Raw genomic sequence first — 12077 nt, 5'->3', positions numbered from 1 at the left:
TCAGATTTTTTAAGTTAACAGATATCTTTTTCCTTCCTGATTTGGTCCTTTGTGTGGCAAATACTTTTCAAAAACATATTGATGGCACCACTATTCACCGACAGCCCTGGGAATAGTATTTAGCTGCATTTAGTATTGTGCCTGAGGGATACTAGATGAGTAATTGTTTGGGAATATTTTCAAATAACTTATTTTCAATACAATTTTTCTAAACTGAAGTTTAGAATCATTGCCTTGACAGATTAGATTCGAGGCCTTGAAACCTTCATGCTGACCTCAGATATAATGCAGAGGGCCAAATGTTGCCTTTTCATGCCCATTACTGTCAATGGGAATTGGGCAGAACTTCAATATCTTATGCATTGGAAGCAGCAATCTTAGTATTGTGGGTCAGATTTCATCAGGCCTCTAAAAATGCACTTGCATCCACTTGCACGCACAAAACCAAGACTGTGAACATGCTCAGCTGAAGCTTTTTTTCATATGAATAGATGTGCCTGGAGAGTCTGCAGGAGCATTTTTTAGAGATTTACTGAAAACTCATTGTTGTTCAGCAATTCTGACGTGACATACTGTAACTAAATATTTTTGCCTACAAGCAACAGCAGAACCTTTTAATATCCAGAAATGGAGTCCTTATCTGCAAATGCACGTTTAAATAATTGCTATAACTAATAGTGGGGGGTTGAATGAGAGTTGGATATAGGTTTGTTTACAAAATTATTATTTTTTGCCAATTATACAGCACCACCAGGTTGTGCATAAATCTAACCTGTAACAGTGTGATCTTCATACTTAGTACCTGCTCTACTTTCCCCTTCACTATTAGGCTTGCTTTTTGAGTCTTTAAATTATTATGGACTCTTCAAAGTAGGCACAACCTCCTCTTTCTCCTGAGTGTACAATGAGATTGCTGCCCTGATTGGTGCTTCTAGGCACTACCATAATACAGAGCTGATCTTAGCAAAAAATTTTTTTAGCTGGAATATAAATTAAGCAGAATATTCTTCCTTAGGAATGGCTACAAGTTTCTGTATTGCTCTGCTCGTGCCATTGGAATGGCAGATATGACAAGAGGGTACTTACATTGGGTGAATGACAAAGGAACAATCCTACCCAGAGGCCCCCTATTATTGTCCCCCAGCAGCTTGTTCTCGGCCTTTCATAGGTAAGCACATAGGTATTGGCAATTTTATTTGTACTAAGGAGGCAAGGGAGTGGGAGGAGGTAAATAGAAAAGGTTTGAGAAACTGAGTGAAATGGTTGCTTTATGAACTATCATTATGCCATTGTTTTTATTTTTACTCCTGCAAACTGAAGAGGGCCCATGGCTTTATTATGACCCCCTGAAACCATTTGCTCATTCCAAAATGTTTAATTTGCAATGTAACGTTTGTGATCATGTGCATGTATTAAAAGCTGTTATAGCAGGTAAAATATCAGCCCGGTAAAGGAGGTGTTTGTCCACTCCTCTTCCTCCCATCCTGTGACTGACCCACTAAACATAAGGTTCTGTACATATCAGTAAAATTCTGTCCAGAGAAGTATGGCTGCAAGAACTGCAGAGTTGAACTTCCACAAGCTAATCTGGATTTCCCATCTCTGCACTGCCACACTGAGTGGTATTAGAACCTTGGGAATTCTACATTGTGACAAGAATCTAATGATTAATATTACTTATTATCAAGAACAAATCTAGGAGGCTGAACATTTCTGGGTTATCTAAATATCTGAGACAATCACTGCTGGAAACTTCAATAGACTAATCACTTGTCAATGATGATATCTAATTAAGGTAAAAGTAATACAGTCTTAAGAAAAGTAAAATAAAAATGAACTGACACAATAAGTTGCGGCCAGCAGTGCCCCCAGTTCTACCCCCACTAGTCACTGGTAAAACTGCCATTGTCTGCAGTGGGAGCAGGTCTGAGAGTAGACCTAATGTGTTCCTACATATCCTCACTTGCCATTTTTCCTGATCTGCTTAAATGATCCTCTGAGGTGGCAGAGACCTTGTCAGAACAGTTATGAATTTGGTATGGCATTAAAATTTACCAGCCCAGGCGCAGAATCTGTTGATCTGCATTTTACTGTGATTCCTCGTAAAGGAAAAAACAAGTTATGTTTTACTGGTCTTGGGCAAATGGATTTTTTTTTTTTTTTTACAGCTGGTACAATATCTGCACATTTGAAATTTCAGCCACACAACGTACTGTGAGAATGCAAACACCACTGAATAGGGGGTATTACCCCTCTGAAATGGTGATTTAGGATTCAGTGATTGTGTTCAAATTTTATTCTAGGGAAGTGATAGAAAAGAAGCCTGAAAAGTTCAAAATCGAGTGTTTGAATGATATCAAGAACTTGTTTGTGCCGAGTAAACAGCCTTTCTATGCTGCTTTTGGAAACAGGCCCAATGTAAGTCTGCACCTTTCTAATTGAAGGGTCAAAACACCCAAACAATTTTATTTGTGAAGCAAGGGAAATAAGGGGTTTTTTTTTTTGGTCTTTTTACAAATGTAAGAAGGCAATTGAACAGCTTTAATTTATTAAACACCTGATGACATTTCCTTTTTATGACCCAGTCATATAAACACACTTAGAAATAACTTCACTCATGCAACCGTTCTACTGGCTTTGGTGGAACTACATGTATTAGTGAAGTTACTCGTACGTAAATGTTCTCAGAAACTGGCCTTTAATAAATATAGGATAACATTCCATCCTTTGGTGTTTTTGCAGTGGTGTTCTGAGAGCCAAAGTTTATTAATTCCATAGCAATTCAATGCAGAAACTTTCTTCTTGCACACAATTCTCACTTTCCTCTCCCTGTCTTGTCTTCAGCCACATAGGTGCTGAGCCCTGAACTAGCAAGGAAGGGATGGGTCCCAAAAGTACTGCTTTTCCACTCCAGAAATGGAATATTCCCCCACAGAATCATTTTGTTGTTTGTGGCCTAAGGCCTAGGAACAAATCTTACTTCCCAGACTCTGGCTGGAGGTTCATCTTATTTGCTGCTGTATATTCTAACCCCTTCTATGCTGTCTAAGGTTTATGGCTTCTAAATATGTCTGATGCTTTGCATGTCATCTTTTTAACTTTTGAAGAGCCAAATTTCAATTACTTCAATCTGCATTTAAATGTATCTTCATGTTCTTTCTGTAAAGTTTTTTTTTCTATTGAGCAGTGCTCACTCACATAAGGGAATCTGAAAGCAGAGTAATTTCCTTCTGCACCATTGTTCATGCTTTCTGCAGGATGTATATGCCTACACGAAAGTGGGAGTCCCAGACTGCAGAATATTTACAGTGAACCCAAAGGGTGAACTGATCCAGGAACGGACAAAGGGGAACAAGTCCTCGTAAGACCACTTTTATTATTTCAAATGGTCAGAAGTAGTATGGGGGGCGGGGAGAGGGAGACTGAGCTTCGAGCAAGGCAGTAACCATTGTAACAGTGATGCTGTAATATGAAATCTAAAGGAATTGTGTGTAATCCTGCCTACTAGCGATCTTCAGCCTCAGATATTTACTGAAATTTATTCAGTAGGAAAATGTCAACTAAAATGTAAAGTGGAAAATAGCTTTTGGAGGAACACTGTCTCTTTGACTCTCGGCTTTTGGAATTACGTTTCTCAAGTTGTGCCACAAGAGAACAGCGACTAGACCGTGAAATAACCCTCTTCTTTTTCTGCTGTAGGTATTTCAGGCTAAGTGAGCTTGTGGAACATGTGTTCCCCCTGCTCAGTAAAGAACAGAGTTCTGCTTTTCTGTGCCCGGAGTTCAGTTCCTTCTGCTATTGGCGACAACCATTTCCTGAGGTGAACATGGAAGACCTAGCCTGAACAGCTCTGCTCACCTGGAGATGGGATTTCATATCCGTCATTCGACTTCAGTCTAAATGTGAAGAGAGAACTCCTGGAGATGCCAATTTATACATTGGTACCATGAGTCTTACTTAAGACAATACTTTAAGTCTACGGGTTTGGCACAAACAAACAAAATGCCAAGTTTCTGTAGCTCTGACTTTGTCCTTTACTTGACTTTTTAAGGCATTTGAGATCAGCCTATATGATAGCAGCAGTACTGAGTCACTAGATGACAACACAGAGGCGGCGTTTTCGCTGCATCTATGCCTTTCCGTAGATACAAAACTTACCTTCAATACAGACTTTTTTATATTAGTCTCCTTAATATTTTTTTAAAAAATAAGCCAAAACATGCATGGAAGCTGCCAAATAGACTGTCAGCCAGGTTATAGCAGTTACAGACTAATTTTCAAATTGGTCATTAGGCCATTTTAAAAAGGAGTAACTGTCTGAAACAACTATGGCTCCATTCCTCATAAACAAAATATAGAAAATGTCTTCAACGTTAACCACCTGACAGAAACGGAAGATATAAAGTCCCTCCTGAAATGTAAATAGTATTGTCACGTGTACAATCTAGTGTATATTCAAAGTAGAGGCTGAGCTTGTGCAGCACAGTGCCACTTGTTAACTCTGGCTCTTACATTTTTCTAAACATACAGTGATTTGACCATTTTATGAGCTTCTTACTTAACGTCCTTATTTTAAATCGAGCTGTCTTGAGAAGTTCCAGTATGCCTTTTGATTCTTGAATGACTTCTGTTATTCCCAAGCTGCAATCTTCCATGTCAATTTTCAATTCAGAGAAAATTGAGAAAAAGCTTTACTGTAATAGCTGAGAAGTGGGCATTTCTTTACCCCATTGAAATGCATATGTGTGTGCACAGTGTGTAGGCGAGTAAAAAGCATGTAAAGATTATATTCAGGGAGTTGTCATTGAAGAAAATTATGTATTTAATTTTTTTAATGGAATCTACTGCAGGCCTTTCCAGAATTCTGTGTTAAGGGTTTTCAGTTGTTGAAGGAAGTACAGTACGGCAGCGAGCCCCCTGGTGTAAGGTCAGAGTGATCTGAATGCTGTGTAGCGGAGCAGAGCCAGCGGAGTTTTCAGGTAAATGACGAGCATTGCTGTGTGGCTTATTCCTTGGTTTCAGACCAGCTCCTATAAACTACTGTATTATGCTAATTGCCTCACAGGCCTAATACTTACCAACTCCAAAAGCAGTTTGCCTGCAGTCTTCACTGGGTATCCAAAAAGTTAGTGAAAGCAAAGTTTTTTCCTTTTAGTTTGTACAGCACCCTTCTTAAGAAGAGTATAGCATAAAGCTGGAGTGAGATTCTGTGCTGTGCCTCTTAGAGGTGCAGAGTGGCAGTGAGGATGTTGACCCTAGGCTGTCAGTGAAAACAGCAGATTTGGTAGATTTTTAGATGGAATCTTTTATTTCCTTTGTCAGTCTGAGAATTCTCCCTGTGAGGTTCTAACACAACAGGAGCTAGCTCCAGCCAACTGAAAAACAGATTCACTGAATATCATTTGAAGTAGGTTATTTTTAATGAACAGCTCGCAGCAACTGGAATTATAAGCAAGGAGATGAAGTTGCAAAGGGGACTTGGCTCTTTCATGAAGGCTGTGGTGAAGGAAAGGAAAAAGCAAGTTACATCAGTGTGAACTTTTCTGTGCCATATAAACAAATGATTTAAATGGCAGCCTCATTAGAGTATATGGTTTTCATGGTATGCTAATAATCATTTCCACAGAAAAGTTGGCCATTCCCCAAGTCTACTTAGTAGTTAAGTAGAGGGGACTACATTTCTTTCATGATCCAAACAAATGTCTAAAGATGTTGTTTTATAAGTTAGTATTTGCAGCAGCCATAATTTTATACCAGGATTACTCAATCAAGAGCCACAGTCTTTGTCTATAATGGAAGCAGTAGTGGGCTGCAAATGCTATTGCTGGTTTATTTCACAGGTTCAGATCAGAACCGAATGTGGCCTATTTTATAGATCACTGCACTGAGCAAAGGCTTATAAACCCCAGTCTTTAAAAGCCCGGTCGGTATCTGTTTTTATTTCTTTTCTTGTTTTTTTTCTAATAGGGAAAGCCATTTCACAAAGGGTAAAATTTTCATAAGTTGCTTTGAAAAATCAATGAGTTACAGGCTATTAAGTGAAAAAATTTCCCATCAGTAATGAAGCAATCTTTCCACAAAAGGAACGGACCTGTATCTCCTAGATTAGTTCTTCTGTGGTAGTCAGAATTTCCTTCAGCACGTTCAGCTAATTATCTTCCTTGGCTAGTTTTCTCTTAACCTAGGTTTTCATGATGTCTACAGTTTGACACATGCAGTGATGAATTCTGTGCACTTTATGGTGGGGACAGGGTAAAATCAACATAAAACCTGTTTTAAACAACCAACTGAATAGGTTAAAATGTCTCCTTTAAGCACCAGTAGTTTAAATTAGTGTGAGCACTTAGGTTGTGTTGCAATTTTGGGATGAATTTTTGGCATTTGGAATTTCCAAAAAGCTGCTGAATAAATATGCTGCCCTTCCACTCTGTTTGTGATGATTACAATTCTGCTAAAGTGTTCTTGAGTCTTCCTGTTAAGCAAATGTTTTTTTTATTTGAAACCAACTTGCATTTGGAGCCCTACTCAGATTGGATGATAATATTTCTTTAGAATCCATTTTGGGGACTGAACGTGGGTGTTCTATGCAGACCATTACTTACATACACAGGGAGGTAAAATGTCCAGTATTCCAAACAGATTCTAGAAAAGACATCTCATTAGCGAAAACCTACCATTTGACAGTTCTACAGTATGAAGTGGATAGATCAGAATTACACATTAGTCTGCTTCCTTTATTTTACCTTAGTGGAAATAGATGGTTTGAAAACAATGTTTGTGCTAAGCCTATTTCAGATCAGCACAAATTAATTCATTCTTTCTGTGAAAGAGAGGAGCTTTTAAGTGTGTGTACACACACGCACACCTCTTTTAAGACTGTTGTTGAAGATGCAGATCCCCTTTGCATTAGAACAGTGTTTGACACCATAAACTTCCACAATATTTATCTGCGGATAAAAAAGGAACACTGCAGTTCAGATCTGGTCAGTCCATTGGACACTGCCCATTTCTATAGTGATTAAAGATCATAACTTAGTCACTTGTATGTACAGAGGTAAACATTTCTGGATTTCTTTTTTACTTTTGTGTGTTTAAGCTTGTAATCTTTTTTGAGTATAGAAGTGCAGGTGTGATGCTGGATCATGTATTCTTAGCCTTGTGACATCATTATACTGTTTCTAGAACATAAAGTCTTCAACTGGAAAAGTCTTAACACTTAAATCAACTAAATTACATAACTTCTGACAAACTCTGAATCAATCTGGCAATTGTAAGCCAAATGGGTAAAAAGATGCATTTGACATTGTATTCAGGTCTCCTAGAAATAGACTCCTTGACATTTGAAGGAGGAGTTTAATTACAACTTCATTATGAAACATTAAAAGTGTCTAGTGAATTTTAGATGATTTTGAATTGTCACTTTTGCCTCAAAGTTTTGTTTCCTATGTTAAATCCTGCTAAGTAGGATGAAACTCTGCTTCATCTTTTTTTTAAAGTGTTAATTATCTCCAGATGAAAGCTGCATTTTGGTTTGTTTTTCAGGTGAGGGTCAGCAGAACTCTTTAATACTTTCTATTTCATTATTAATTGAGAACATGTGAAATAGTTGATTGTTAAAATACACAATCACTAATAAGTTAAATTATCAACTCTGTGAATATGCCAGTACAGTGGTCTTTGTAAAGACTGGACTGTCTTTAGGTAAATAACCTACACTTTGGTGCAATGTTTATTGATGTTCAAAACAATGTTGCCACAATAAACAAACTTAAACTAAAGAGGTTTTTTCTCTTTATTCTTTTTAAAGAATGAAATTCTCATTGGCTCTTATAATAGGTTGCCAAAGTACTAAATAAGGATGTATGTAAACCAGCATTTCATATTTTAAATGGAATCAGGTTTATCTAATGAAAATACCTATTTAAAAAAAAATCAGGAAGAAAAGCAAATGTTCCTTTAGAATACTTCCAGGGGCTGATTAATGATACACAGTTACTGTAAGGTTGCTGATATTATTCAATTCTGTTACCTGTACTGATAAAAGTAAATGTGAGGTACTAATATAGATCACGTGTCACTCACAGTCTACTAGGGAAGTTTACTTGTTCTAGTCACTTGCTATTTCCTACGAGTTACTTTTATCCAACCAGCTTTTTTACTCTATTCATGATAATCCATCTGATTCAGTAACTTTAATATGGGACAGTAGTGAATTGTGTACAGAAATACTCACTAGACAAAAATAGTTGTGTCTTTGACTCTTCGCAGTATAAATGAATAATGTGTGCCCTTCCCACCACTTAATCAAACACAATTTCCTCTTGTACAGAGCTCTAGAGCTGGGCCCCCAGACCACTTCAAAACTACTGGAGTGGGGGCTCTGCTACAGCACATATGGTGCCACTTCCTGCTGTACTCTGCCCACTATCTGCCTGGGCATAGCATATGTGGCAACTTAAAGTAACAGATTTGCTGTCTCTTACATGGCCACAAGTAGCATTAAACATGGGATTGCCAACAATATTTACTGAAAGTGGCAGAAATAATCTGTCCCCCTTCTAGATACAGGATTCCAGACAAGCTGGACAAACATCAGGACTAGAATGGCAAACCCTGTAGTTCAGTGTGCGTAGACCTATTGTTAGGACTTTGTTAGACTTTGCATCTCCTAATGTCTCGGAGCACCCATGGCAATGGAAGAAGTTGACAGAAAGACTAGTTGTGGTGCTGCTGGGTTTGGAAAGAACACAAGTTCCAAAAAGGTATGCACTCAATGCAATTTTTTTACCTTGAAAAAGCAGACCTATCCAAGGCTGTATCATTACTGAAGTATGTCAGATTGCCCTCTCTGAATCAAGTGTCTTTCCTCAGCTCTGGTGTGGGAACACTGTTCTGCACCTGCATCAAAGAGATCTGTGAGGAGGAGGATGAGCCATCTGAGCAGAGGCACCAGCTGAACTGACTGGCTAGCTAAAAACTGCATCTGCAATATTTCTATTCTTGTAGCTAAGACCTCCACAAAACCTAGACCAATGTTTCAAACTGGATGACTCAGAGATGGCCTAAATCCCAGGCAAGAGCCAGGTGGAAATTGTGATGGAAGAGCCAAAGGTGAATAGCAAAGCAGTCTGTTGTAAAATAAAAAAACCCACTACACTTCTGCTGGCTGTGCTGCACATATTCTCTTTCCAAGGCTAAAAAGAGAGGCTAGACAGTGCACTGTTAAGCTTTACTTTCCCTCCACTTACACTCTTCCTAGACATTACTCTATGCACTATCATACAATAATGCCCCTTATTGAAAGCTGTCTATTGTAAAATCCCTCATGTTTGAGATAAATACTATAACTGCTTAATATTTAATATTATACACTCTTAAAGCATATATCATATATCTTAACACAACACCAACTGGTTTTTATTCCTACTTAATTTTTTAAGGATTGTTCTTTCATGCTTCGTAAAGTCTGGCGCATACCTTGCGGGTGATTGATTTTGGAGTGAGTGTGCGTCTGACTTGTGATGACACGAGACTGACTTGCATTTGGTTCCTGTAGCAGTGTGGTGTTTTGAGACTGTTATGTTCTCTCTTGGTCCATCTGTATCCTGCTGATCAAGTTTCTGTGGACTGCATATTTCACTGTCCTCTATTCAATTTCTTTCATTACTACTTGCTGTAGTAAGGCTGGGGCTAGACACCATGATACACAAGCATCTTAACATAAAGCATGGTACTGGGCTACTATTACTGCAGTCTGTGGGAGTGTTTCTCCACTCAAGAATTGCTAGCCATATATTTGCTTTGGCTTTTTGCACTTTTTAAAAAACAGTCAATGCTGTGATGTGACTAAATTCCTATTCTCAGGTAAGTTGCACAAACTCAGTAAAAGTAACTTGTGGTCTGTCTGAATCTAAACAGTTTGGGATACCATGCTGCTGCTTTGTCTATGGTGGTTGCTATAGTGGTTCATCTAGTGCCCAGAAATGAGGTTGTGTTTGGTGAAAAGGTCCATTCCTACTTTGCTCCAAGGTCTGTTGGGCAATATTGTTTGTTGTCTTTTAGCTGCTTGGTCTGCATTTCCCCACATGTATCACATCTGCTCATCAGGACTCAGAAATCCTTCGTCATGTTTGGCCACTATGTTGAATCTGTCTTTCCGGATACAGGCTTCAATTCTAGAATAGCGCTGACAAATACTTGTTTGTTCTCCAATGATCTGGGTATTATGCTTTGACTGCCTTTTATATATGATGCTATCTTGTAAGCTCATCTCAATAGTCCTAGTATTCTTGAGAGGTCGTCATGTGTCTGCCCATCCATAGAATGACAGATGCTAGCACTTGTAAATCTTTGTCTTGTATGTTTTATTCTCGGATTCTTTCCAGGCACATAACAGGCTCGACTGATGTTTTCTGTTAAACTGAAGATCTCATTCATGTTATATTTCCAAGCTGCCTGGCTTCTCTGGATAAGTCAGCAGCAGCACTACCTCCTGTACTTGGCTATCACTAGACAAAGCTTTTTTTTTTAAAGGGAGCTTCCCTGCCAGCTGGGTTTCCCTGAGCGCTCAGCTCGCATTGTTTCCATGAGTCATTTCTAGGACAGCCACCAATAGTGTAACAACACTTGACTCACACATTGCCTGGAGCCAACTTCTTAGAGCATAGTCTTCTGGGAGGAGTCTCTCACTTCTTTGCCTATACTAGGAGCAAATTGGTTGTCCTAATAGTTGGCTCACAGAGAGTGAGGCCATATGGTCTATGTCTACACTAAAAGATATGGCTTGAAAGCATGAAGCAGACTTAAGGCAGAGGAAAATAAACTCCCCACCACACACCCCCCTTAGCATGCTGTATGCCAAAGCAAGTAGCTTTATAACACTTAAAGCTGCACTGTGGTTTCAGGGAAAGAAGGGGAACACATTTGGTGTGCTTTCTGTCACTGGCTGAGAGACAGCAGCTCCTCCACTTAGTAGTTTTCCTACTATACACCACACAAAATCCTAGCCTCAACTTAGCTATAACTTGCTCACTGGAAACCAAGAATGTGCCAACAACTTTTGCTGAAGATTGTGTTAAAGTTCTAACAGAGATTCTGATACTTTGCTTATAAAAACTATAGTCAAACAAATCTATGAAGAAACTTTGACTCACAATTCCATGATAGAGTAAAATAGTTTCTTCTGTAGCGCATGTATTAAGCTTCTCAAGCTGAGCTATTCTGTTTCCAAGCAATGAACAGAGTTCTTAAGTAGCTTCCCAAAGCTACCACCTCAGCTGTAACAAGATGTTGACTAGATATATATTTATCATACCTCATCACAGGAAAGAGTGCTTACCTCCTAACAATTGTATTCAGACAGAGACTAAGCTGTTCTGGATTTATCAGTAGAAAAGTTAATATATTTACACACTACTGCTATAAATAAAACTATTAAAAACATCAGTTTATAGATTTTACAAATCTGCAGCACGCTCCCACTCAGATATGCTGTTGGATTTTTTTTTCTAGCCGCAAAAGGGATCAAAATACTACCAGATTTAATGAGCTAAAACATAATTTGACTGGTTACTTTAATGAAGGCACAAGGAAATCTACAGTGGAGTCTAAAATTGATTTCATCTACTCAGGCCAAAGGGAAGCCTGCCATCTGGTTGCAGTACATTAGAGTACATAATGTAAAATGCACTCTTGTCTGAAAGTTTGTCACTGCTGCTACAAGTAATGTGGTTACTAAAACAAAGACTAAAGAAAATGTTTTTTAGTTTACTTTGTGTATTTGACAGCACACTAGCTACAGCCAGCTTTGATAGTCCCTTCTGTGGCTGGTGGGTTTGACACGTAGTATCAGGGCAAAGAAATTTTTTAATTGTAAAACCTCTGAAAATTGGTACAAGGAAGTGTAGTTTTTGAAAGGTAGCCCAGTTGAATGCACCTTTTGTAATAGATCATAGATAACAATTAAGTTTCCCATTGCTAGCTGTAGCACTCATACTGGAGGGAAAGATGAGGTTTGTTCTCAATGTTTTTTGTCTTAAGCTTTCAAAGCCAGGTGCTATGACTCAAAGGAAGCTTCT

The 12077-nt window shown here is 38.5% G+C and overlaps 1 protein-coding gene across 17 annotated transcripts in view; it reads left to right on the top strand.

The window, feature by feature from the left end:
• The window catches only part of LPIN2 (lipin 2), a 127492-nt gene that overhangs the window by 52436 nt on the left and 62979 nt on the right, over positions 1-12077 (top strand). For 5 of the 17 annotated variants that reach the window (XM_073331473.1, XM_073331472.1, XM_073331474.1 and 2 more), the window contains exons 17-19: positions 1016-1168; positions 2304-2418; positions 3258-3361. The exons of 1 other annotated variant lie outside the window; for it this stretch is intronic. In XM_073331473.1, coding sequence (XP_073187574.1) covers positions 1016-1168; positions 2304-2418; positions 3258-3361 — 372 coding nt within the window. Of the gene's footprint in view, positions 1-1015; positions 1169-2168; positions 2419-3187; positions 3362-3699; positions 7779-12077 lie in introns of those variants that run through there. 11 more of the 17 variants (XM_073331478.1, XM_073331487.1, XM_073331475.1 and 8 more) reach the window with 10 other exon arrangements.

This window comes from Lepidochelys kempii, chromosome 2 (genome assembly GCF_965140265.1).
Source record: "Lepidochelys kempii isolate rLepKem1 chromosome 2, rLepKem1.hap2, whole genome shotgun sequence".
NCBI classification, from domain to species: domain Eukaryota; kingdom Metazoa; phylum Chordata; order Testudines; family Cheloniidae; genus Lepidochelys; species Lepidochelys kempii.
This window is presented reverse-complemented; position numbering and strand designations above follow the sequence as displayed.